We start from the raw sequence: 26,263 nt of genomic DNA on the forward strand, positions 1-26,263 counted from the left end.
CATGGCAGCAAGATTTTGCAGTATTCCAGGCTGTAAAGGTCTGTGTCTGCAAGATGCTGCTGTGTTCAGCTTGTCTTAAAGAAAAACTCAACAAAACCCTGAAACTAAAACTGTGTGTGTATATATACATATATATTTAACAAAAAATTAAAGGACTTGGTCTGAAAAAGGAGAGAATGAATCTGATTTTTATACTTTTGCAGCACTGAGAAAGCTAAACTAGTTTTCAGGAAAGGGTCCTGACTGCTGCCCCTGGAGAAAGGTGTTTTCTTAATTTCAGACAATTTCCGCGGCAGGCTAAAGGATGGCTTCTGTCATAGGAGGTAGCTCAGTTTCCAGGTGCTGGACCTGTGCAAAAAGATCTGCTTCCATTTTCACATCCTTGAGCTATGCTGGTTTTTTGCTATTATTTTCATGCCATCTGGGGAGTGCCACACTGCTATTTGTGATGTGCTCACCTGGTACATTAATTTGAACCAGAGCTACTCCTGTGGTTAGACTATACCGACTGCTTTGGAAAAAATACTTTAAGGGATTCAAATGTCATGTAGGAATGAGTACGCAAAGCTACTTGCTTTCATGCTTACATTATATAAATAAATCTTACACATCAAGAACAACATAAGAAACCATGTATATTCGTTTTATATTAAAACACTCTAGACAAGTCTACTCTTGGCTGCATTGAGATGGAAATTAGGGACTGGATTCTTCTAACAGTTACATGAAGGAATTAGAATTGTAGAATATTCAGGAGAAAGAGCAGAATGAAGACTTAAAAACAGAATAATAGAATTAGGAATCATGGGAAAGAACTTTTAGATCACCAAGTCCAACTGTAAGCCTAGCACTGCCAAGTCCATCACTAAGCCACATCCCTGAGCACCACATCTACACGTCTTTTAAACGCCTCCAGGGATGGCGACTCCACCACTTCCCTGGGCTGCTTGTACCAGAGCTTGACAGCCCTTTTGGTGAAGGAATTTTTCCTAATATCTGATCTAACCCCCTCTGGTGCAACTTGAGGCCTCCTTTCAGGCAGCTGTAGAGAGCAAACGGGTCCCCCCTGAGCCCCCTCCTCTCCAGGCTGAACACCCCCAGTTCCCCCAGCCCCTGCCCCAGCCCCTGCCCTGCTCTGGTCACGCTCCAGCCCCTCAGTGCCCTGCTGCTCCAGCCTCACCAGTGCCCAGCACAGGGGACGGTCACTGCCCAGGTCCTGCTGGCCACACTATTGCTGACACCAGCCAGGGTGCTGCTGGCCCCCTTGGCCACCTGGGCATGCTGGGGGGTCATGCCCAGCCGCCTGCTGACCGGCCCCCCCAGGCACTTTCCCACTGGGCAGCTTTCCAGCTGCTCTGCCCCCAGCCCGCAGCGCTGCGGGGGGCTGTTGTGACCCAAGTGCAGGACCCAGCACCGAGCCTTGTTGAACTTCATAGAGTTGGCTTCAGCCCATCAGTCCAGCCTGTCCAGATCCCTCTGCAGAGCCTCCTGCCCTCCAGCGCATCAACGCTCCCCCGCAACTTGATACCACCTACAAAATATACCAATATGTTTTTTTGAGCAGGTTACTGTCTTCATTGACGCAGCTGATGACAGCTAACCTCTCACACCTGGCTAGGATGAGCACACAGCATGCTGAGTAGATGAACCACTCTAAATTTAAAGTCTACCTCCTTATGAATGTGCTCAAGTGACCCAGTGGGGAGTTGTACCAGCTCCCAACCCTGCTCCTGTCTATCTTAATTAGCACTACATAATTCAGTGCTGGGTTTGCTTTCAGTGGTAATTTGAGAGTAGAATTTCTTCTAGGAGGTGCAGCAGAAGAAAAAATATGCTTCTTAAGAATGTCCCAGCATTTGCCTCCCTTTTAGGTTTTTTACAACTCATCTTACTTTACAGGAACAAAAACAAAGATTTACAAAATATAGATTTAGAAGGTTGTTAAAAACAATATATTTGTTTATATACCTAATACTAGCACTAATAGTTTGGAAAAAAAATATTCTTTAAAAAAAGTAGGTAATTTTGTGTGACTGGTCTTGTCACCTTCCTGTCAACACCACTACAAGAGACCATACCGTATTCCTGGGGTTTAGAACACATCTTAAAATAGTGCCTCTGTGCAGACTAGATGCAAACGTCTTGCTCAAGATGATCTGTTGTGTTTGTAAAGAAAAGCAAATAAAGCCAGCCTGAACAAACCCACATGGCCAGGCAACTCACTTCTCTCTGGCAAATCACTGTAACAGCCTTTATCAATGAAGGTATCAATGAGTTACAGGGCTAAAGATTAACTTGTATTTCATGTTTTTCCTCCTGTTGTACAGGACATTGCTGTGGGCACTGGCAATGCTGAGAGTTTGGCAGGATTTTGGACAGGTTTGTGGAAGACCTATTTAACTTCACCTATGAAAAAGACATTAGGTTATCTCAGCAAATCAAGTCACCCAAATGGAAAGATGGGGAGGGAGCATAAAGCCAATTATGATAATGCAACATAGAGATCCCTAATAAGTTTCAATATTTTTGCAACAGAGATGGAAATAAAAGCGTAAGTAGCACGGCGCACAGACATGAATTATTGTTTTCATGCTGATTGCATGTAAAACACTATTTCCAAGTCAGCAGGTATGGAAAAAAATAACTTCTCATTCTTATATATGCTTATATATGTTTGTTAGTGTTGGTCTTTACTGAGAGACCAATGTCTACTGGCTTCCTGATAGTTTTAGTAAAAGCAGTATAAGTTATGCAAAAATTATGTACCTGCTATCTAAACAGTGCAGGTATCACAATACCTTTGATTTGTCCAAAATACCTTTGATTTCTCAACATACCAATGATCTATCTTTAGGCATTATCTACTGACCACTAAAAACACTGCCTCAAGTGATGTAAGTCCTCTTTATAAAGCTATATAAACCAGGCTACCTGGATCCAATATAAACATTAAAAAAATCCTTTTTTTTTTTTTTACAGAAGCAAGTGGATGGACACGTCCCTGTTGGCTGTTGTTCCCACTGACAACCTTCAAAAATGTCCCAACTGCTACTTCAGCAAATAAATACTGCAGTCTAGAAACAAGGAGTTTATAGCCAAAATAACTTCTTTGATCATTTGGGAACAGGAATGACCACCAACAGGCTAGGGAGCCCCCCAGAAGTCCCAGGTTCTAGTGGCTGCAATTACAGACCCTTCAGATGGAGGCTCTGCCCACAGGCATGGGGTCTCCAGAACTTGTGTTAGTCTAAGGATGTTCTAAAATTAGTTCTAAAATTAAAGGCTCCTTGAAATTCAAAGACAGTGATACCAGGCTTTCCTGAGCTGGGATGAGGAACTTGTATTCAAAATGTTCCTCATGTGCATAAAATACCGTTACAGACAATAACTGGGATTAAAAGACAAACAAAAGGTGATTATTAAATATAGGCATACATGATGAAGTATGCTTGTGAGGCTTTTTGTTTGATTATGTGGATTTTAAATGGCTTTCTGAAATAAACTTCCTACGGACGAGTAAGCTGCATTCAATCTTACTTATGCTGGAAATCTTTTGTATTAGCGAGGTTTCTTTTGTGCAAAAGCCTTGAAAATCATTCAGTATCCCAAAAATCCAAAAGAATTTGTTGCTTGTTCTTACACAGCTATACAAAAATTATATTCTCTATAAAAAAGACATCTTATTTCAATTCTCAGACAAAAACCAGAAATGGGTGCCAGCCGCTGCTCTCCAAGACAGCTCCAGGAAGCAGATGTGATGTTTGAAGCAATCATGACAGAGAACATATATATTAATTGTACGGTGATTTTTACTGTTTAGATGGCAACTTTTCCTTAATTCCCTGAAGGTTTCTGCTCTGTAAATAGTCAGTGACTGAGCAGTACTGGAAGTAATCTGAATTTATCAGCGTGTTTAAAGTAACTAATTTTACATGCTGCACATATTTGAATATATATATTAACAAAGTTTTGGAAACCTGTAGCGTTGGCTCCAGAATGGCTGAAATAGGGAATGAAATAAAGCAAAGGGAAGTCAAAGTTAAGTCTCAGGACTGTGTCATAACTGCTTATAAAAGAAATTGCTTAGGTTTTTACTGCCCAGCGCATTTAAAACTAATCTGGGAAAAAGAAGCACGATGGGGGACAATTCTTCATCACAGATTGTTTCAGATCAGCTTTTAGTTTTTTGTCATCTTTATCTTCTGTGATTTGTATTATAGCTGTGGGGGAAATATGTGTATAACAATCCCTAAAGAAAGAATTTATGTAAGGATTATTACATACAAACAGCAGGAAAAGATGAAGATGAAGGCAGAAAGGTGAGCCTGAGGTTGCAATGTATTGTGTCACTATAACAAGGGGGTTATATATACATACATACATACATACATATATATGTCTATCTCCTATAACAGGATATTCAGTGAAACTGGGAGACAGGACACCCAGAAGTTGATAATAAACTATGGCTTTATGTAATTTATAATCAATAGACGGAACTCACTGCTAGATAATCTCATTGAGAGTAGGAACAAGCTGGAGTAAGCTCATGAGAGACCAGACACCCAGCTGGGGGATGAGACTGCTACTGTGTCCCATGGATGCACAGGGAGGGAGGGAGGGAAGGAAACAAATAACTAGAAGGACATTATTTTAGATCATCTTTTTTTAGCATTTCCGATTAATCATTTCAAGGGACAGAAACTGGACTTTTTTATTTGTCATGGTAATTTCTGTATCCCACGTTCTGGAACATTCTTTCAGCTGTGATGGCTGTCCAAGATTAGGGACTAGCTACGTTACAAACCCTCAGCCAGCCTGGCGATGCTGGCAGGAGCACGGCCCACTGGCTGCGGTGAACGGGCTGGCTACAGGGCTCTTCTGCCACGTACCAGGGGCTGTAACATGGGATGTTTTTGCTAGCGTAGCGATCTCGCTGCCTGATTCCTTCGCAACAAGTGGCACTGGGAAGCTGGCAGAATTTTATAGCTGGATTTGCCCTATGAAGGCACGTAATTTGGTGTGGCAGAAGTGACCAAAGCTGAGCAGCACTGTGGCACGGGAAGTTCTGCTAGTACCCCAGGGCCAGAGAGGTGTCCGTATAATACGTGAACAGTCCTTGGTAATGCTCCTATCTTGCAGAAAATAGCCAAGAATTGCTAATTAAAAGAACTATTGATGACTCCATCTAAAGATACAGCTATTCTTTTAGAATTCCAAGAAAAGAGAGAGCTGTATCTTTGTTTCGGAAACACAAGTGGTGTAATACGTTTTAATTTAATGCAAAAATCTCAGGAAAATATGGTATGGTGGAGAAAAAAACACCACAAAAGAAGGCTGTTCCAGCTTCAGCACAGAGAATAAAAAATGAATGGTCTTCATATGTTACTTTTCTCTTCCTATTTCCTTTCTTCTAAAGGTTTCCGTAATAAACTGTAAGCACTCCAGAAAATAAAGACGTTACTATTGTGGTCAGTAAATTATTTAAAGACTTCAAGAGCAACTTTGAAGGTAACAAAGAATAGTGCTGGTTGTACTTGAGTAGTATTTCTAAAAGATTCCAGTAAGAGCCGTGTCTTGTCTGAAAACAATTTGTTTGATTTTCAATGTTTTTCAAGCAGATTATATTTTATTCCTATTATTTTCTGATACTATGCAATATATACTCCATTCCACAGCCAAAACTTGCACACACGTGCAAATTTCTGGACATTTTCCAGGTGATATTACTAAGTCCAGCACTTTCTGAGATAAAAAGGGCAATATCTTTGCAGCTGAGGGTTATTTTTGCATATATTTGGAAATGATTGACTGCAGGCTGGCATCCTACACAAGGCTGGTAGCTTGCTGGCCAGCCTGTTATCTGGCTAAATCAATAGGGGATCTGATTCATCAAATCAGCTCGTTTTCTCTAAAGGGGATTGAGAACAGCTGTTTGAACAGTGATTACAGCCAAAAGTGCTGAACACCTTCTCCTGTGCTAATTTAGTCCCTGCAGAGTTGATGAGTGTTACTGAGGGTGAAAAAATAAGTAGGAGATAGCTGCAAAGGGGAGGGAGGCTTGCAGATTTTTGTCTCGGTAGCTGCTCAGGTTATGCTACCTGCAAGAAAATGCTGTGCTTTCAGTGAATGCCTCAGTAAGATGACTGGCTTGCAATTTCTGATATGAAAAATGAATGGAAGGATGTAAAGTCTGGTAAGTACGGAAACACACAGCTAAATGTAGCCAGAGGTTTCATCTTTAGCTGTTACTGCATTCAGGCTGTCTAGGTGGCTTAACTTGGAACAATAGATATGATATTTTTTTTTTTTTCTGAAATATATAGTTTCTTCTATGTCTTTGTATTTTTTAAATGAGGGCACTTGTGTCTAAAGGTTCTTTTTCTTTATTGTTGTTTAAAGAAATTCACCATGTGGTTTAGCAATGCCTGCAGGAAAGCAACAAGCTGCCAGGAGAATCTGCATTAAGCCTGCAGCAGGACATTTTGACTTGCCTATGTTACTAGGAGTGTGCTAGAAGATGTCACTTACACAAGCAAATTGAATTTCTTCAATTTCATCTTGATTTTTAGTTCTGCATTCTCTCTACTCAAACTTATCTTGCAAGGAAGAATTACATCCTCAAAGAGGTCTGGGGTGTGGTGTGTGGTGCTGAGGTGTCTTGACAAGCTCTGTGGTCCCAGGTGAGATGTCTGAGCTCCCTGTGCAAGGCACAAGACCTGGGTAACTGGCTCCCTGGGCTGCAAGGACAGATGGGCTTGGAGAGGACACAGGAGCTCCCTTTCTGGGGGGTGGTACCTAGGCGACTGCCTGCCTCCCCCTGCTTGTGGCTTACAGCCAGTGACTGTTTTCAGAGTTGGGTAACTACACTGTTAACTCTGGAATTTATTTTCCTTTATTTCTTCATCTGCAGCTCTTGCTTCCCTAAGAAATACTGCAGTGTGTGCCTGAGCAGAGACTAGAATCCAGATGTTGAGAGGAACGATTTCAGTTCCAATTTTTTCCTCTTTCTTTGATGCAGGTGATGACTGACTGTGCTTAAAAATCTGGGGGGGATGTGCCAGCCCAAGCAGTTAAGGAGGTCATAAAAAGATGTGAGATACAAGTTCAAGTCAGGTAGAAGAGTGGTTTGACACTTGGTGTCCCCTAGAACAGGTGAGGGCTGTATGCACTGAATTAACAGGAGTGGTAAGGTAGTGGGCCTGGTGGCATCCATGAGGGCACAGTTTTGGTCTGTATGTGGCAATCTCAAACCCAAGGCTAGGCAAACCATGTCCCACAGGGGAGGGAGGGCAGGGAAGGCATGGCTCGAGAATGCTCCGGGGCGTTAGAGGCTGAGGCCGGTATAGATATATGCAGAAATGCAGATGCTCTTACTACTGGAGACGTGAACACCCAGAGAATTTAGGAGCCTCCAGCATCACGTGGCAGCAGGGTCCTAAATTTGGAGTGTATGCACCCTGAAAAAGAAGTTTGATGATTGAAGGAATATGGCCAACAAACAACCCTGTGCAGCCTCTGGTTCTCCCTTCACATCTGTCCCTGCTTTGCCAGCATTTTGTAAGGTTCAGCAGTTTCCTAGCACATGAGCTTCAACCAAGCAAAAATCTAGTGTCAAGATGCTGGTACGTGTCAGATGTAAACTGCAGTTTTGAAAAGGAATCCAGAAAAACAGCACTTCAAAGAGTAAATGCTAGCCTGTTGGGTTTTTTTGTCTTGGTTTGCTTTGACTTTAATATTAGTGGTTTGCTGCATTTTTATTTTCAAAGTCGTTCTGCTTTACCTCTAGAAACAAATGCATTGCTTAAGCTGCTGCTTCCTTCCTACAGTTACAGTCAGTTTAAAAATAAAAAATAAAATACAAAAAAAGAAGCTAAACTGGTTAGTATTTTGTTCATCAATTACCCTTACTGCAAGCTGTCCTCATTAGGCCTTGGCTTGTAGAAAAATCTTAAAAAGAACAGGAATCTCTCTGTGACACCAATGAAGAGGATTCAGAATATATTCCTTGCTCCAGTCCAGATGGCAGCATTTGTGCCCGTTAATGTTTGAAAATAAGGAACCTCTCCTTTTTTTTTTCCCCCCACTGGTGTTTTTTTGCATTTTTTGGGGATATTGCTGTATTCCAGAGGCACCCTGCACAGTACCTTCAGTGACACTATGATACTACTGATTCTGAATTGTAAAAGCTTTGTGTGTGTCTGTTCGTTCTCAAAAGATACCCATTTTTTTTCCCCTTCCAAACCCCTTGGGCTTTAACTCTTGATACTATAAGGCTTCACACACTGTCATAGTTCTTGCGTCTTTCTGAAAACCCTAGGTTCTAGCTGTAGTGAAGCAGAATAACAAGTTCTGCCTTGCACTGCTAAATTTTTAAGAGTACATGTAGAAAACCCAAACCCCAGCACGTATTGCTTTAGTGCAGTTGTATTTGTCGAGTTGCGTGGCACTTCAGCTTGGTGTAAAACTCCTGAAACCGGATTGCCTGGCTTTGGGGGTTGCTTTGTGAGCACCTCAGTCCTGCATGACAGGGCTTTACATCCAGGACACTCCAGAGAAATGCTCTTCTCTCAAGTTTTATCAATTATCGGTTGATGGTTGGTGTGCTCCTGTAGGAAAAAGAAGTCTGAGCTGTTCGTAGCGAAGGAGCCAACGTGCTCCAGGCTTTTCACTTCTGGAGAGATGGCACTAATGTTTAGGGTCCTTCTACTTTAGGACTTTTAGTTTTATTTAACAGGAGGTGCCTCTTCACTTTGTTTTGCAGCACTGCTCAGTGCTATGCACTCATCCCACACATGGGAATAAGGACCTAGGTGGAGGAATATCTGATTTATGGCTTCTGTCAGGACTCAAATCAGGTTGAAGCATCATCAGCACCAAAGGTGAATAAGATCTAAAAGGCAGAACAATTTTCATGAAAACATTTAATGTGAGCTATTTCAGACATCATTCTTTGTTTCTGGACTATGCAACCTGCTAGGATTCACAGAAAATACTGATTTCTCAGATAAAATAAAGTAAGTCTTATTTCACCAGCCACACTACTGTCAGATCATATATCATTATGAGATAAATTGCTTTTGCAAAATTGATCAGCTGTTTTTGTGGGTTTTTTAAGTACGAGGAAAAGGCATTTGGAAGGTTTCTGTGCTACAATTGCATGGGTTGGAATAAAAGTGATTTAAGAACCCATTAATATTTACTTGGTTTCTCAAAATTGATTAATAATTTAAATACTTGAAAGCATTCAGCATATTACACGTTTTTCTTTGTTTTATCTTATGAAAGGTTGTGTGTCACATTTTCTCTAGGATGAAAAATTCCCTTTCTGGAATCGCTGCTTGCAGGATTTCACTTCTACAATTCCAATTTTTTTTCCCTTTGTTCTTTACAATTATATTAAGTAATTGCTATAATAATACATGGGTATTGCACTGCTCAAAATAGAAGTTGTTCTGGCCTTAATAAAAGAGCAGAAAAGGCAGGGTGGCTGCTGTGGCCCAATTTGCAGTATGTGTCAGTCATGTACACTCCCCAGAACCGTATCTTTATAATCCATCCTCTTGCCTGTTATCAGAATTTCAAAATGAAACTGTCACCAAAGCAGATCAGTGCAATCCTTTTAAAAGTAATCCTGCTCAATTCTACTTGCTACACAGGGGAACATCAGCTTAACTTGTAATTAAAGAAGATTTCTCTAGGGAGACCTCAGATGTGGCCTGTCAGTTCCCAAGAAAATGGTAGCAATCATTGACCTCATTTTTCATTTGCTCTAACAATCAGATTTAAAATGACGGTATGACCTGAGATGGAGCATAATTACCATCAGTGATGATGTGATGAGACTGTATGACTGTGAGGGAATAAACGAAGAGGAAATCAGTCAAAAATGAAGGGGCAGAGGAAAAAAAAAATCTGCCTTTTTCCAATAGTCTGAGTGAATAAATCACTTTCTCAGGCAAAGCAACAATTCTTGGGAACTGGTCCTGGCTTGAATAAGAGAAAGTTTCCTTTGGAGCAAGAACAATCCAAGTTACAAGCAGAGAACCCCAGTGAGTGGGTTGGTTGGTTGATTTTGAGAGGTTCGTTCCGTTACGCTTGCTTCCTTAATGGTCTGTTCAGCTCTCATTGACTTTACAAGGTGTTGGAAAGACAGATCAGTATCAGAAATAATTTTATGTCAGCTATCTGAAAGCTTGCACAGCTTAACACACCTGCTTCCAAACAACTAGCTTGCTAAAGCATGCCTAACCAGAATATGTAATGAAGCAGCAGCGTGTTGCTTCTTGTCATATAAGAGCAAGACAGCCAGCTGCACCTTGAAAAGCACAGGAAAATAATTCTACCAGAGCAAGGGAGGGTAATTACCCTTTTAAGACTTTGGATTTACCAGATGATTTGGTTTTGGGACAGAATATTCTCCAAAGATGTGCTTGGGTATACAGCATCTGCCCGACATATGACATGTATGCAATTACACAGCAAAATGTAGCAAAAAGCTTGAATCCTGAATGCAGACCCATGCAGAGGATAAATGAGATGGGGACAGGGAGCAAATGAAGTGGCAGAGGAGAATTACAGTGACAAGTTTGTAAGGCAGCTCAGTCCTCTCAGTATTCCATATCTTGATACTTTTGTTTTCCTCACTCTTTGCAGACAGATTTTCTCACTGCTGAGAAGATGATTTCATGAGTTAGTGTAATGTATGTAGGGCTTTATACTGTACTTGCTGTACACATTTGCATGTTTTTCTGGTGAAAGTGATAGAGACAGACAACACCTCCTTTCCAGTACTGTGAAAATCCCTTCATTTTCTGCTGTAACAAACTGCAAGATCGAAGATGAATAGAGGATCCTAAGCCTCGGCACAGGATCTCATGGCTTGTTGGACAATGAGCCTTAAAAAAAATAATAAAATAATAAAAAAATCAACCCAAAAGCAAGAGCTCTGGCTTTCCCACAACCCTGGCAGCGCAGTGAGACAAAGGGCACTCTATGCTGAAGAAGCAGGTTTCTTGGTTGCCATCCCAGATGTCTGCAACATAACAGTGTGTCCCTGTGCTGGGGATTAACGTGTGAGGGACTGCCTGCCCCTCCCGTTACAGCCAGGGAGGGCTGAAATGGATTTTCTAAAATGTGTTCCCTGACTGGATGGTTTTGCCCAAATTTGTTAAACAGCTGGTGTTAGTGCTGTGCGGTACTTGCCTGCTGGGGCGGGGGTGAGGCAGGAGTATTTGAAAACCTGTGTGAGTAGTGTTTCTGGTTCCTCTGGGCAGTTGTCAAAGTAGGGCTGCGTGGTTTTATCTTTAAAATACATGAAAATATAAACATTTAAAAATTAAAATAAAGCCTTAGGGTTTTTCTTTCTATCTTATGCTCTTTGACAGGCCACTGTGAGCAGCCCTGCAGAAAACTGTAAATCAGAAACTTGACTTGTAAAATATTAACTAAGCAATTGTTGAATTAAGACTTTTTCCTGCAATGCTAATTCCTCTTATAGACACACTTTTGCCAGGGACAACAGTGTCAGACAGTTGAATACAGCCTGTGAAGGACACAATGAAACAAGAAAGACTCTGAGAGCTGTTGGAAAAATGGACAGCTTTATATGTAAATTTAATTAATACCTGTTTCAAAACAACAACAAATTCACCTAGTCAGGACATAAGAGGTGACATGGGCTTCTAATATATATAATGCTAAAGGTACCGTACATAAAAGGAATGAAATGCAGCACATTTTGTTTGCATCACTTAACTGTGTACTGTATTTATAGTCAATGTATTATGAAATTTGGAAGTTCATTACTATTAATTTCATGCTCCTGAAGTATCTTAAAATTGCTGTAGCTACTGAATGTGTACAGGAGAATGTTTTAAGTATAAAAACACCTGTAAGCAAATAGACAATTATAGTATAGGATACCTTAGCTTTTCAGAAAAAATAATGCTCCTGAACATACTTTTATCCCCGTGAGCAAAACTATGTCAAGTCGATGCAGTTATTAAACTGCACTGAACCTCTTGTAGGCACAAATAAAAACCAAATCAGAGCTAGAGAGCTGCTGCATTTTGGGTGCTGTGAGCATCACTGTGCTGGCTGGAGAGCTGGCTTCCCACCACCGGCTTCTCAGCTGCGCATCCTTTGGGCTGGGAACGCCGCTGCAGACCTCTCGGCTGTGCTGGTTGTACAGCTCTTACATATTTCAGATGAAGTGACTCTGGTTAATTGAAACTACCCGAACAGGAGTTCTTAAAAGATGTTCGGCATCGCTCCTCACATGAACTTTGCAGGACGGTGACCTGCAGTAAAGGGATGGTGCTGTGTGGCTGGGGGTGGTGATCTCACCTGCTGGCACAGCTGGAACTAGAGCAGGCAGATGTTCACATCCTTGGTTGGGTTTTTGTAGTAACTTCTTTTGTATAGATCCCCCAGGTCAAGCTCCCTCTGTCCCATGTTTTTACCGAGGGAAAACACTGAGTTCTTATTTTCATAAATCCACGTGCTCTAGAGGTTACAGTCATACTTTCAAGTTCTGCATTGGCACAGTAAAACTAGAATTATATTTAAAAGGAATATCTGTAAGTTAAGAGCATTACTGACCTCTGTAAAGTCAGAAAACCCACAAAGGAACAAAGGAAAAAGGATTAAACCCCACAGAAACACATGTATAATAATGCTTATGTGTTTGCTTTCTTTCCCAAACCCTCTCCTGAATGTCTTTTTTAATCCTTATGTAAAGTTACTGAGATGAACTCTGCCCAGCTGGATTTCCTTTGTGAAAAATTGTGCTTATAAACATTTAGTCGAACCAGGCTAGCTTCCTTCCCAAAGGCACAATGTGTCAAGATCTAGCCTGAGATTCTACCCTGTGCAACCTGCTCAAGTTATTGAATTATATGAGGTATAAACCAAGACATATTCCCATTCCCTTGCCACCCAGGAGTGGACCTGGAAAAAGCAGGTTGATAAGGGGGCATGTTCATTGCATAATTGTGACCCAACAGGTATGGGTAAATCCTGTGCTGTCAGCTGAATAGACTGGCAGAGCTCCACAGAGGTGTAACGGTCCCACTGTCAGGGATGGAGCCCTCGTATTTTAATTTCTTTCCAAAATGAAAGAATCTGTCAAAGTAGCTCAGTGCTGCAGGTCATCATACGTGTGCACGTGTTTTCTTTCCATTGCTCTCCATTCAGAGGCTGGTGAGATAGGTCACGTTGTAGCCTGCTTTAGCCACAGCCTTAAAAAGTAACAGCACTCAGTTTAAGATTTGTTCTTGTTCTTCTGGTCTGGGTGAAGGAAATCCTGTTGTGTTTATTTGCCCATTAGCGAAATGGGGGTTTCTTGGTTTGCAGGCATTTGCTACACCATTCCTTGTAGCCACTGCTCAAACACAGAGACCCTTTCCTGACCTATTTATAGGGATGCAAGTGGAAAAAAGAGGCAGAAAAAAATGGAAGGGAAGGAAGTGTTTGTAGCATGCTGCAATGGATTAGAGAATCCAGATCCCAGCCTCTAAGGTTTCAGCCTTAATCTTCCAACACATGCAAAGCCTTTCAATTTCACTTTGAGGTCATCACCCACGTCCAAAGCAGCCTGGCTGCTGTCTGGTGAAGGCAGGTACCAAACTCAGTACAGAAAGCTTTTTGATGGGGTCATTACAAGTATAATTCACTCTGGGAAAGAAACCTGAGGTTTTAGGTCAAAATATTTGCTTATAAAATCTGATACTTGTACATTAAACTTAAAATCAAACAAATGTCAAGCTTATGAGTTTTAATAGACATTTGTCTTCTAATTTATTGTTTAGTGCTAGGTATCATTTACAAGTAACTGCTGATTTAAAGAAGGGAAGTAAAGCCAGAAAAATTCTAAAGGATGGGCATGTCATGATATCTAATATTATGGAAAGAAAGCATGACTAGAAGATATTCAGTGCTTCAGTGGGTATGCTGGCCTTGCAATACATTTTGTGTCTTTCTGATTATGTCCAGTATTAGAAGATCGGCTTTCTGAGCAGAGGCTTTTCACACAGCTTTCTTCATCATTCCGGGAGATCATCTGATAGGATCAGCCTAAGCTGACCTGTAACATCAAGTGTCATCGAAGCTGGGAATTTCCATGTGACATAACATCTACACGAGACCGCTGTGCCACGGTGACCGACACACCCATCTGGATTTAATTATTAATGGATTCTTTGAGCAAGCAGCCATTATAAAGCTGGAGATCACATGGAAAAATATTGGTTCCCTTGGTGGTTAAGTATTGATAAGGTTCAGCGCTGCCCTGTAGTGGACAGATATCGGACAGGAGGAAAACAGTTGCTGGCAAGGTCAGCTTGAGCTGTCTGAGACCTGATATACATCACAGGCACCGATCAAGTACCGCTTTCCAGAAAATGAGCATCCTTATGAGCTCAGCTTTCCAACAAATGAAGCAGATGCTCCAAGTCTCTTTAGTTTTACTACTCTTTCAAAGAAGAAGTACTTTGCACTCAATGTGTGTTGTTGGGAATAGATATGGAGAGATGACAATTTCTTACAAGTAAATGTAATAAATATATTTTACTTTACAGGACAAGTTAGAAGTAGCATTGATGGCACCTGTAGCTGATTTAAGTATCACTACTGATATCCTTAAAGACAGATAAAATGGGAAGCTCCTATCAAAAAAGACCAGACACAATAACTATTTGCCAGCAAAATGTGTCGTCTGACAGATGTGGCAAAGGTCATGATGGTAAATCCAGTTATTAAATATCATAGAGAATTAAGGTGTTACTGAAAAAAAGCAGCAACAGATGACTTTCCCCTGGAAAACAGACTATAGTAAGAAATAAACATCTCTCTTTGAGTCTGGGTGATCTGTAAATGTAAGGGAGCAAATGTGTGATAGCCGTGACAGTTAAGTAAGCAAGTAAAATATAAGGTTTGCAAGTATTACTGGTTTTAAAGAAAATCCATCTGTTTGAAATTATTTCTTTTAGGAAGATGCTAAGCAAGAAACTAGGAGGTGATGTCTGAGGATGCCCTTCAGTACTTTTCCCAGCTAGGTATAAGCACTGTGTTATTTGAGGACTCTAATTTAATTGAATGCTTCCTTCATTCTGACTATGCACATTTGTCCTTTGTAATTTAGACTCAGTTACCTGCAGTATTAACCTGAAGGTCTGATCGACTGGATGTTGATCAAAATAGATCCCAAACTGGCTTATTGAGGCAAGTGCAAGATTATTTCTGGTAGCAAATTCTCAAACCTCTTTGAATTCTGGATTGATGAATGAAGTGTCATAAGCAGTTAACGATCTCACTTTGCTTTCTGCAACACATATGCCCATGTTGCAGTGAGTACTTTGTTATTTAGCTCAGTACTGTTAATTTACATGACATCCTTATTTCAGCAATATTGTATCCTTTTCACTTAAAAAAACACTTTATTGCATTCAATGAGAACTGCTGAGAATCAGATTTGCATCAATGTCTTATCAATGCCGCTTCCATTTGCAGAAGGAGCACTGAGGGGTGGGGGATGCCTTTGTAAAAGAAACACGAAATCACATGAACCCCTAGATTTCCTGAAGACCAGGGGACTGGCATGAGTTCCTTGTTTTCAGCTGATCAGGGTGTTTCTCATCTTTCTGAGTGTTCAGGAGTTGATGAGTATTTTTAAGCGCTTGCAAGCACGTGTGCTGCGTTTCAGCAAGACCCAAGGTTTAATGAGCCAGAATGTTGAAATACTTACACTCATTTAAACTCATCAAAACACACCTGGAGGCAAAATAGGATGGTGCTGTGTGACATTGTTCTTTGTGACATTGTTCTCTGGCTTGGCTTTTAACTTTGCACCTTTCCATCAAAACACTTTCTGATCTGAATTCTGCCATCTCCCAAAGGTGTCTAGCAAAAAGAAGGAAATGACTTCCTACTTGATGAAAAATAAATTATTTTGGGGAAAAAAAGTATATTAAATGTAGTCCTGAGGGGACATTTCAGTGATACCCAATTTGAAATAAAATTATGCTGATAATCTAGTAAATGTAAAAGGGGAAAAAATGGTGCTTTTCCCTCCAGGGGAGGCTGTGGGGGATATTTTGAGTTTTTCTTTTAGTTATTGTAAGCAAAATAACTGTCATCTAGTTAGTCTTTTATCTTTCAAATTTTTTTGCAGATACTATTGAAATGCTGGCTTACAAAGTCTCCAGCAGTGAGAAAGAAATAACTGCGTTGAAACCAAAAAGGTTCTCAATATCACTTTTCTTTGAAACGGGCAGCTACTAGTATTTTGCAGAGGCATAAAGCTAAATAGTGCCTTTCCCATTTCCTTGCACAAATTGCCTGTTTTTGAGCCAAGTTTCAAATGTGTTCCATCGCCAAGAAATCACAAGCTGTATCTCAGCTTTCAAAGGGGAACTGGAATATCCTGTGATGCTTTTGACACATACCAGGGGTGGGGGAAGGGAAATCTTAGGGAGGATCTATAACTAACCTTCTGCCAGAAAAAGAGAGCTCTGAAAATCAAAAAGAATGCCATAAAACTAGAGACATGATATACTTGGGTTGTCTGGTTTTGGGGATGGACTGATTCAGTGCTACCTTCTCACAGCTCTTAATCATCAAGCTTCCAGGTAAAGCCAGTAGCTTCAGAAATTGAAGAGGCAAGATTTCCAAAGGTGTTTTTGAGGGTGGATCCAGAGTCTTCTAATACTTTTGTCAATGGAAGGACCTCATTTGTAGGAGGAGATTTGGATTTCTTGAGTAACTCATATAAAATAAGGTGTCTGCTATTTGGAGGGTGATGATAACTGCTGATATTCAAGCCACCTGCATACTGGCAGGCTGGGAGACATCTCACATTTCTGCTTTCACCAGCAGTAAGAGGTGGGAAGAAGAAAGAGACCTAGAAACACCTTGCTAATCTGAACTGGTTTTTGATATCCTTGTTTTCTGATGTCTTTGATTTTTCTTTCCCTTCCATAAACTCAAAAAGATGGAGGTTTTGTTTGGTTTCACGCATAGCCTTCTGCCAATATTAAAAGATGCATCTTGAAAAGAAGTCTAGTCAAGGTGAGAAGGTACCTTTAGGTAAGAAGGGCTGATCTTAAGACTTGAAGCTACAGTACGGCGTCTGGTGTAACAGCAAAGTAACACTGAAATGCTGCTCAAGGAAGGCGAGTAATCCTGACAGCTGAGAGGGCAGATGCAGCTGTTCCTATAAGCGTTGCGTGGGATCTTTTTCATACTAGGCAAGCTTCTGAATTTGAGGAGGAGGGTAATTCTGAGCAGCCAGTCAGTAGTGAAAATTCATTACATTACTTAGTACATAAAGAGATTTAAAAAATAGATTGACAAGCATATAAATATGAAAATAGGCTTCGTGTTTTTTCCCCCTGGAATTGTGCAGGCTGTTGACAAGTACTGAAAAAATTAAACTGTACATAATACACCACTGTTCTGCCACAAACACCGACTTCTAGCAGATGCAGAGCTTGCACGACCTTACACCTGACCTTTTAAACTGTGATAGAAGTAGCTTGGCTGGCTGCAGCCAGCAATTGGAGGGAAAGCTTGTGTGGATGGTACTATTCAGAGCAGCCTTACCGAAAGATGTGCCAATTCCCTGACATGGAAATGACCCTCATCAACTTTGCCAACCATTTATTCCCTGCCAGTTTGAAGGCACTTTGGTTTTCGGAGTGGTTTTATCCATGCTCACAGCAAAAATGCAAGAAACAAAGTATTTTTTTACTTCAAGTCGGCTGTGAAAATGCATGTGTAATATAGAGAAATAAACAGAATCTGATGTGTGTTTTCCAAAGGGTCACTTAAGAACACAAAACAACAACGAAAGAGAAAAGTATCTTCTTGTTTCTGTTAACTGGTCCTTAACTTTTTTTTCCTTCTATTTCTCACTTAAATCCCTGAATGCGAAAACCTGGATTTCAAATGCTAATTCATGTTTTGGACTTCAGTCTTGATTAAAGAAGACTGGGTGAGGAGAGGGAAGGAAATGGAAGTTGATTTTCAAGTTTAGTAAGGAAGAAAAAAAAAGCATGGAAGTTCTCTTACGTCTCCTCCTCCTGTTTTGGTCAAAATTTACCTCTTTTAAAACCCTAAATCAGGCTAATGAACTCAAGGGACACTCCTTCTTAAAAATGTATGGAACCCAAATAACAGAGCACAGTCTGCTGGCACAGGATAAGAGGGTGCACAAGCTAATTAGTTCCCTTCCTCTATTAGCCCCAACAGTAGGTATTCTAGAGTTTAATCCACATAAAACTGGAATTTTAAAGCCCAAAACTCTTAAGCCTATTATACCATGGAAACACCCAGACTGATGCTTTTCTCAAAACCAAATAAGAATGCTAATGACTGTGCTGCGCGGTAAGGCCCTAATGGCACAAAATGTCTGTGAACTGCATCGCTTATTGTCACATAGGGGAAATAAAAGCAGCTGTAGACTTCTCATCTGTGTAAGTTTATCCTCCTCCCATTAGGCTGCTGCATCACATGCTGTTTGCTAGCTGCAAAGTGTCCTGAATGGTAACTACTGACTAACGTACTTCAGGGAGCCTTTAAGAACTAGGGAAAGAATGGTTTTGTTGTGCTTCCTTATGCATGGTTTTAGGATATTTATTTAAAACTTGGCAGTCCTTCTTCCAACTCCCATTACTTGCTGTGTTTGGTTTTCAAATAATGACGCAGAATATGAAGTAGTACTGGTTTCATTTCCATAACCGTCCTTTTTAGGGGAAAAAATAAAAATTTCTCCCAACAGCGATGAAAACAATCTTAATTTTTGGTTCTCTAATTACACATCTTCACATAAAAACTTCTGCCACATAGAGTTTGATTTCCTTCAGTTTGGGATGTCTGACCTTTACCGTTTTATCATGGCCAGTTTTGACTGAGGCAGAGGAAATGCAATGCAGTTTAAAAGTCATCATCTAGATGAACTTAATATTTAAAAAAATCACTCAGTTGTTGTTAGATTGACATCAAATCGGAGTACTTTCAGTATTAATGCCAATATAATGGTAATTGTCATATTATTGAAGATGTAAACTGTTCCCTCTTACCCACTTAGATCTGAGCATAACTAGTCCTCAGAAACTAAAGTGGTTTTGCTGTTACTTGGGTCGATAAGAAGCCCCACAGAAGACATAAATATTCACTTTATTTCATATTGAACTCTGCTCGTCAGCTGTGCAGCAGCCCTGTGGGTAAAGACCCAGTCACTCAGATATTGTGGCCCTCGTATTTAGCGTATGCTAAGGCAAGCCATGGGGTGTGTGTGCAGATAATGGATTTATAAGCTCAGTTGCTGCCAGCCACTTACAAATGGGCTGATAAATTTGATGTGCTTGAAATGTGGCATTTATAACGTGGCAGAGCTGCAGCCCCCAGTCTCACAAGGTGTTTCTTCTTGGTTGCAGCTGGGCAATCCTTCTTGTGCCCTTCCACCTCACAAGGCAGACTCGTCCCAGGAGCTTTCTGGCTCTGAACAACCAGTGGTACGCTTACTTTCATCCTCCTAATTTCCCTCCCTTCTTCTTTACCTTCTTTAGTTACAAGTCAGGCTGCACTTGTGACATATTACTTTATCATTGGACCTCAGACTCAATTTGTATGAGATCTATCAATGCCTCAGCTTCTAAATCAGTTTTACAGGCAGTGATTAACAAAACTCTCATATAGCACGGCATGAAAGTATCAGGCAAAATTCCTGCCTGGTGGGGTTTTGTTGAATACGCTTGAAGATGTCTTACATCAGGGAATAAACCAGCTCATTATATTTGCATTAGTCTGGAGTTTACTAATACCTAAAGAAAATACTAATGCAGGTTTTTTACCAGCTTTTAATTGAGTCATAGGTTCAAGTTTAAAGTGTTTGCATCTGATTAACTTTCTTGTTTAATAAATGAAGAGACGCTATTAAACTAAATGAATGTACAATCAAGTGCCTGATAAACAACAGGAGGCTCTCTCTTTTCACAGGTCAGCCTGCTTGTAATGGAGATGCAATGATCTGTCTTAAAGAATCAAAGGATCTTCCTAGAGGTGAAAGAGATCAACACCAAGGACAGCATGCAGGTTTTGATAAGCGGGTATCTATATTAACTATGCAAATGAAACACTGGACTCTTCCTTCAGGTCCTGGAAGGTTTTTTTTTAATCAATCCCATCATATGCAAAAGGCTTCAGGGTGTCTTCTTGACTTTCTGTGGAAGTACTTAGGTCCCTTTGCCTGTTCTATATGCAGTTTCTAAGCATGTTTTCTCATAGCTTATTAATTCTGTATCAGCTGGCACAGCCCTGGCTTGCTGCCATGGTTGTGGATGGCAGGGCTGCTGAGCTCTGCTACCTTTTCACGCTGACAGAGCTGGAGAGGTCTTGTTGACAGTGGGTGCTGTAGCGCTGGCTCCCATCTCAGTCACGGATTTATGCTGGATTGATCTCTGTCTACAGAAAATGTTCTCTTCCACTTTGTGTGTCAGTCTTTGGGGACTGGAACATTGTCTTTGCAATATTCTTTTTCAGGAAGTGCTCAGGGTGATTAACAAATACTGATGGACAATGAGGCAGGATTTTATTTTGGCTACTGCCAATAAAGAAGAAAGGTTTCTTGTTGTCTAGGGCCCTTTCTGCGTGTCCTACAATCAAAACCACATCAAGCATCATACCCTGATATGGCGGCCATGACACTTATGAATGCTTGGAAGAGTTAGGTGTCTGTCTTCATCGATTTCAGATTACGCCAGTGTCGTGGTTTAACCCCGGTGGGTAATTAAGTACCACGCAGCCGCTCACTCCCTCCCTCCTCACCCAGAGGGATGGGGAGGACAGTTGGACAGGAATGTAAAACTCAAGGGTTGTGATAAGAACAATTTAATAATTGAAACAGAATAAAAATCAAAGAACAATAATAACAATGATGACAATAACAGCTATAATGAAAAGGGGAAGGGGAAAGAATAACATCCAGAGGGAAAGGAAGAAAGGAACACATGGTGCACAATGCAGCTGCTCACCACCCACGACCGATGCCCAGCCAGTCCCCCAGAAACAACCTGCCCACCCCCGCCAACCCCTCCAGTGTATACCAGGCATGGCATCCCATGGTATGGAATTTGGCTAGTTTGGGTCAGTTGACCTGGCTGTGCCCCTCCCAACTCCTTGTGCCCCTCCAGCCTTTTTCACTAGCAAGGCCTGAGGAATTGAAGTCTCACATCAGAGCCAAAACACAGCACCGTACTAGCTTCTAGAAGATAATTAACTCCATCCCAGCTGAAACCAGGATAACCAGTTATCAAAGTCTCTCAGGGAATTTTAAAAATATTCCAGCTGCTGTCCATATAACCCCTCTGCAACTGGGTTGTTATAGAGGTACAGATAATTGAACCTATTAAACACAGCGTCGCACTGTCCTCATGTTTATGCTTACCTTAGTGTTACCTAGTCTTGTTGTAAGTATTAGTTGCCATGCACTGTGCAAGGTTATGCACTCTCTTACTCCGTCAAAAATGGGATTTGACCCCATGGAAAATACACTGACAAATCAAAATTTATAATCGGTTTAAAGTTCAAGGGTGCAGCCAAATCCTGAGCCAGTGTAATTTGACCTAGATTCACTGAAGCAAGTAGAGCTGCAGTGAACTACATAAACAGAAGAACGGTCCCACTGTAGTGACCCTCATACAGTGGGGATGCCAAAGAAACACTTGAAGCCTGATGAAGGCTGCGGTTTGCTGCTTCAGCAAAATGAAGTTTAAAACAAAAAAAAAAGTTTTCTTGTGCTACTTGCTACAAATAATAGTGATTACTTGCTCCAGGATGCTGAGGGAACTCTCAGTTGAGTTGAAGGGACGCTACCAACGTACACCTACTTATTTCTATGCCACTAGAGAAGGGAGTGCTAAAATACTACTCCCACTACTTGGGGCAAAAATTTATGTTTGTTATTCATTTACTCCTGATACTTTTGGCAGCGTCCTCCCATGTCCATGCATCCCCCTGCCCCCAAGATCCAGGTCCCTTTAGACATTAACGTGCTGTAACTTTTAACCCTGCATTAGCCTCATCGCAACAGTTTTCATCAGTTCAGGTTCTACATTCAGTAGCTAATGTTCCAAGGACACTCTTCCAAACTTTTAGAGCCAAAGCAACCTTCAGCCTTTACACCACCTTAAGGATTTTCCCAAATTGGCTGTTCTCCCCCCTCCCCAAATGCTTGTATGCATAAGTGACAAGGCTTAGGAAAGCTCAGCAACTTTTCACCACTAAGGTTGTTGGAGATACAGAAGAGCAAAACCTGCTAATAGAAACCCAGGTCTGAATGACGATTACTGGATATCGCTGCCCATTGTTTCAAGAATAATTTCAAGGTTAATTAAACAGCTCTAAGAACCAGAAATAACAGGTTAAGGGTAGGTGTCAGCTATCATTTCCATTAGTACAAATACTAAGTTGCCAATGCATATGTTACCAATGAATTTTTCCTTGATTTGCACCAGTATAATTGACTTCATCTCAGTCCTGGAAGGAGTCAGCCAAAACCAGGACAAGGGTTTTTTCCTTTCTGTCATCCTAAGTCTCAGCTGATTGCAAACAGAGTAAATAAAAGAAAGAGATTCAGACCGACAGCAGATGGATACGTGACTGTTAGGAAGAGAACTCAAGTTAATTCATGGAAAGACTATTTGAATATTATTCATGTTTGAATTGCTGGGGCGGGGGGGAAATTCCAAATTGATTGCTATGCCAGGAAGGCAGAATTTACTATACACGATGCAAAGACATTGGAAAAAAAGTATTTTTGTTGTTAAATCATATGAAAGGAAAACTAGGTTCTACTGTCAATCATGTCCCAAGCTTCTGACACAAGAAGCTTGGACAGGTTATTCATCCCCGCTGTACCTCAGGCTTTAAGGCTGCAAAATACCTGTATGATACCGTCCTAGTCTGTAAGGTTGGCGTTATACTGGGTGCACGACTGCTTACAACCAGAGTGAGCTCCTTTGGGGAAGTTACTATGGCTGCAAAGACACAGTGTGCTGCAGGGGAACGGTCCTACTCATGCAATAGGTGACCGCATTGTTCCACTTTAACTCCCTTAAATGCTAAACTGGAATCTAAACCTCCATTGTTCATTCATTACACAGAAAAAACCAAAATGTTCCGCTGCAGATTGTATGACTTAACACAGGAGCTTCTATTAACACACGGCCGGGAATAATCCGTTTACGTAACGTGCTCAAACCCACCTCGAAATAGAGAAAAACGCACCTGCTAGGAGCGGGGGAGGGCGGGGGGCTGGGGGCGCCCCCCGGCTCCCGAAAGCCTCCTGCGGAGCTGCGGGCACCGGGGCTGCCCGCACCGCCTCCCGCCGCCCGCGGACCGTCCCCGCCTCGCACGGCTGGGACTGCACAGGGCTCCCCCCGCCACCCCGGGTCCCTCGCCGCGGGGTGCGGGGGTGCGGCTGAGGGCATGTGTGTTCCCCCAGCCTGGCCCGTGGGGGAAGGGGGGGCCCGGAGGAGCGGGGCGCGGCGAGGCGCGTCCGCACGGCCCCGGGAGGGGGGCGCGATCGGGCCGGGGGGCAGCGGGGCCGGCGCGGCCGGGGGCACTCACCATGGCGGCGGCGGCGGCGAGGCGCTGTCCAGGGTATCGCCGGGCCGGCTCTGCCGCGCTGCGCCGCGTACGGCCCCGCCTCCGCCCCGGCCCCGCCTCCGCCCCGGCCCCGCCCACGGGGCGGCAGGAACGGCTCCCGGCTCCACGGCAGCGGCCGGGGCGAGGCGCGCTGGGCTCCTGCGGGTCCCCCCTCCTGGGGGGGGCTTGCAAAGAGGAGGATGGGGAGGTGGTGGTGAGCCTCCGCGGGGGGTGGGATGCAGTAGCGGAGGAGGCTGCGTGAGGCTGTCCCAGGCGTCAGCGTAGGTGCAGGATCACAGCGTCGTTGAGGTTGGAAAAGGCATTTACGATCATCAAGCCCAACTGTTAACCCAGCACAGCCAAGTCCACCACTAAACCATGCCCCCAAGCGCTGTATCGATGGTTGAACACTTCCAGGGATGGTAATTCCACCACCTCCCTTGGCAGCCTACTCCAGTGCCTGACCACCCTTCCAGCAGTGGCCATCAGCCTCTGGCAAAACTGTTGGGAAGATTCCATTCCAAGGGATGTCCACCAACGAGCTGCTCTGGGAGGAGGCAGGAGCCTGGCTGCTCTGATCCTGACATGACTGTTGCATTGAGCAGAGGGTTGGGTCTATGCCTAGCACTCATATTTGCCATTGAAGGTCTCTGACCTGAAGCCCTGAATCCTCCACGCAAAGTGAGACCACTATCACCCCACCGCTTAACTGTGTAATCTGTCTGGAGATCTGTCAATCGGGGAGAAACTGATAAGCAATTGTTTATTTAGGTTGGTTAGGGGAGAGGTAAAAATCACACAGAGCAGGAGCTACTGACCTCAACACAACTCTGCCACTGATATAAAACAGGTCAGGGAAGAGGCGAGGCTTTGTGCCTGGTGGAACAAACACAAAATTTCACACCTTCAAAACTGCTAACGAAACCTTGTATCTCATATAAAACATTTATTTAAACTATCAAACCTTATTGAAAACATCCTGCTGCTTTCCCCTGTTTTTAATAAAGCTGTCTTTGGCATGTGAAATTAAAACGATCTTCCTTAAAATATTAAAATTCTCCATTTTTATTTTCTAAATGAAAACCTGTCAAAAATGACAAGTTCATTCATGCACTCCCATTGCTGCCCTCTCAGTTCTGTCTGTTCAGAGTTTTGTTGACCAGAGCTTAGAGAACAGTCTTTCCCGGTTCCAGTGGCACAAGCAGTGGAAAGAAGCTAAGGGGACCATGTGTGGTGCAGGACAGGTAGCATCTTCACAAGGTAAAGTGTACTTGATGTATAGCCAGCCTATATTTGTCCAAAATGTAGCGCTGACATTCTGAACCTCGAGACTTCCTTCCCAGTAGGTTCTTTGTTCATGTACTCCTTGACCCCTTGCTTTCTCCTGGAGCTAGACACAGAGGGATGCCAAAGGCTGGGAGAATGGCTGTCTTCCCGGGGCTGCCTGCCTGCACAGAAATGACACTGCCAGAAACTTCCTGTGAAAGCGTGCCCTCACCTAACTTCTAGCCCACTTTTATAGATGCAGACTTGTTTGCTTGAGCTTCCCAAATTCCGGTGTGTTAGTCTATATGGAACTGCTGTAATCCCTGAGGTTGAGCTGCCAGCCATTCCTCTAATTCATCTTTTTGTTAGGTTATTCATTTAATTCTTCCTGTGTTACTACAGACTGTCCTGAAATATTGAAGAAAAATACTTTTTGTTATCTGTTCTGTCCCCAGAGTTGTTCCCCAAGCAGAAAATTGTCCTCTTTGCCCAAAAGATTACTCTTTGGGTGCTGTAGAGCAAGATGCAGTTTGGAAGCCGACTAGAGAAACGTGGTAGTGACCCAGTGCATTGGAATGCTTCAGCCTCACAATTTTTCTTCCCATTTCTTTATGGTCCAAACAGGCTGGAGTTAGTACGTCAAGCCAAATCCAGACCTAAGAAAATGGTACGTTTTTTTCTTTACTCTTGTTTTTCTTTGTCTGAAACAGAAAGGAAACATATCTTCAAGTTTGGTAAAGATGTAACATTTTTAATTTCTTGAGTTCCTTGTACCTGATACATTATATTAATACTAATTAATGTAGTTTCCTTCTATAATTTTTTACAGTAATTCCTTCTATATATTTATAATAGTTCCTTCTATATATTTTTTTGTCAAAACAATAATGTCTCCAGTGAGGGCATGCATAGGAAACAAATAGGATTCTGCTGGCAGCTGAAAGAAGCTGTAATAGTATTATGGATATTTTTAACACATATCTAATGACCTGAATTTGGAGATTTAAGGGCTGTGGCAGGATTTGGATTCACCTGTTTTGTATGGAGGGCAATGCCACGCTTTTAGCTGGATCCCGGGCACTGAGCATAGCAGACCTCTGCCACACACGTTAGCTTTGAGCAGCTGTTGAACAGCATGTTGTGCTGAGAGGAAAGGCAGAAAAATAAGTCAACATGTGAGCAAATGGAATTGCTTAGTTCCAGCTGAAATTCCCTGGAAACAAGGAGAGTAAGTGGCTGCAATTAAAACAGCACTTCATTCTGGGGCGATGCTGTTACACAACAACTACTGTTCACAGTGAAATACCACAGAGACATAGCTTGAGCCTTGCTGGTGTAGGTGGTGTAGGTT

General features: G+C 42.2%; 1 protein-coding gene across 2 annotated transcripts in view; it reads right to left on the reverse strand.

Moving 5' to 3' along the window:
• ELOVL2 (ELOVL fatty acid elongase 2) overlaps positions 1-23,712 on the reverse strand; it is a 46,332-nt gene extending 22,620 nt beyond the window's left edge. Inside the window, exon 1 of one of the 2 annotated variants that reach the window (XM_055800585.1) lies at positions 23,629-23,712. In XM_055800585.1, coding sequence (XP_055656560.1) covers positions 23,629-23,631 — 3 coding nt within the window. In that variant the 5' untranslated portion in view covers positions 23,632-23,712. Of the gene's footprint in view, positions 1-2,078; positions 2,099-23,628 lie in introns of those variants that run through there. The other variant, XM_005239094.3, reaches the window with a different exon arrangement.
• Positions 23,713-26,263: the final 2,551 nt, after the last annotated feature.

Source organism: Falco peregrinus, chromosome 3, assembly GCF_023634155.1.
Source record: "Falco peregrinus isolate bFalPer1 chromosome 3, bFalPer1.pri, whole genome shotgun sequence".
Classification (NCBI taxonomy): Eukaryota; Metazoa; Chordata; class Aves; order Falconiformes; family Falconidae; genus Falco; species Falco peregrinus.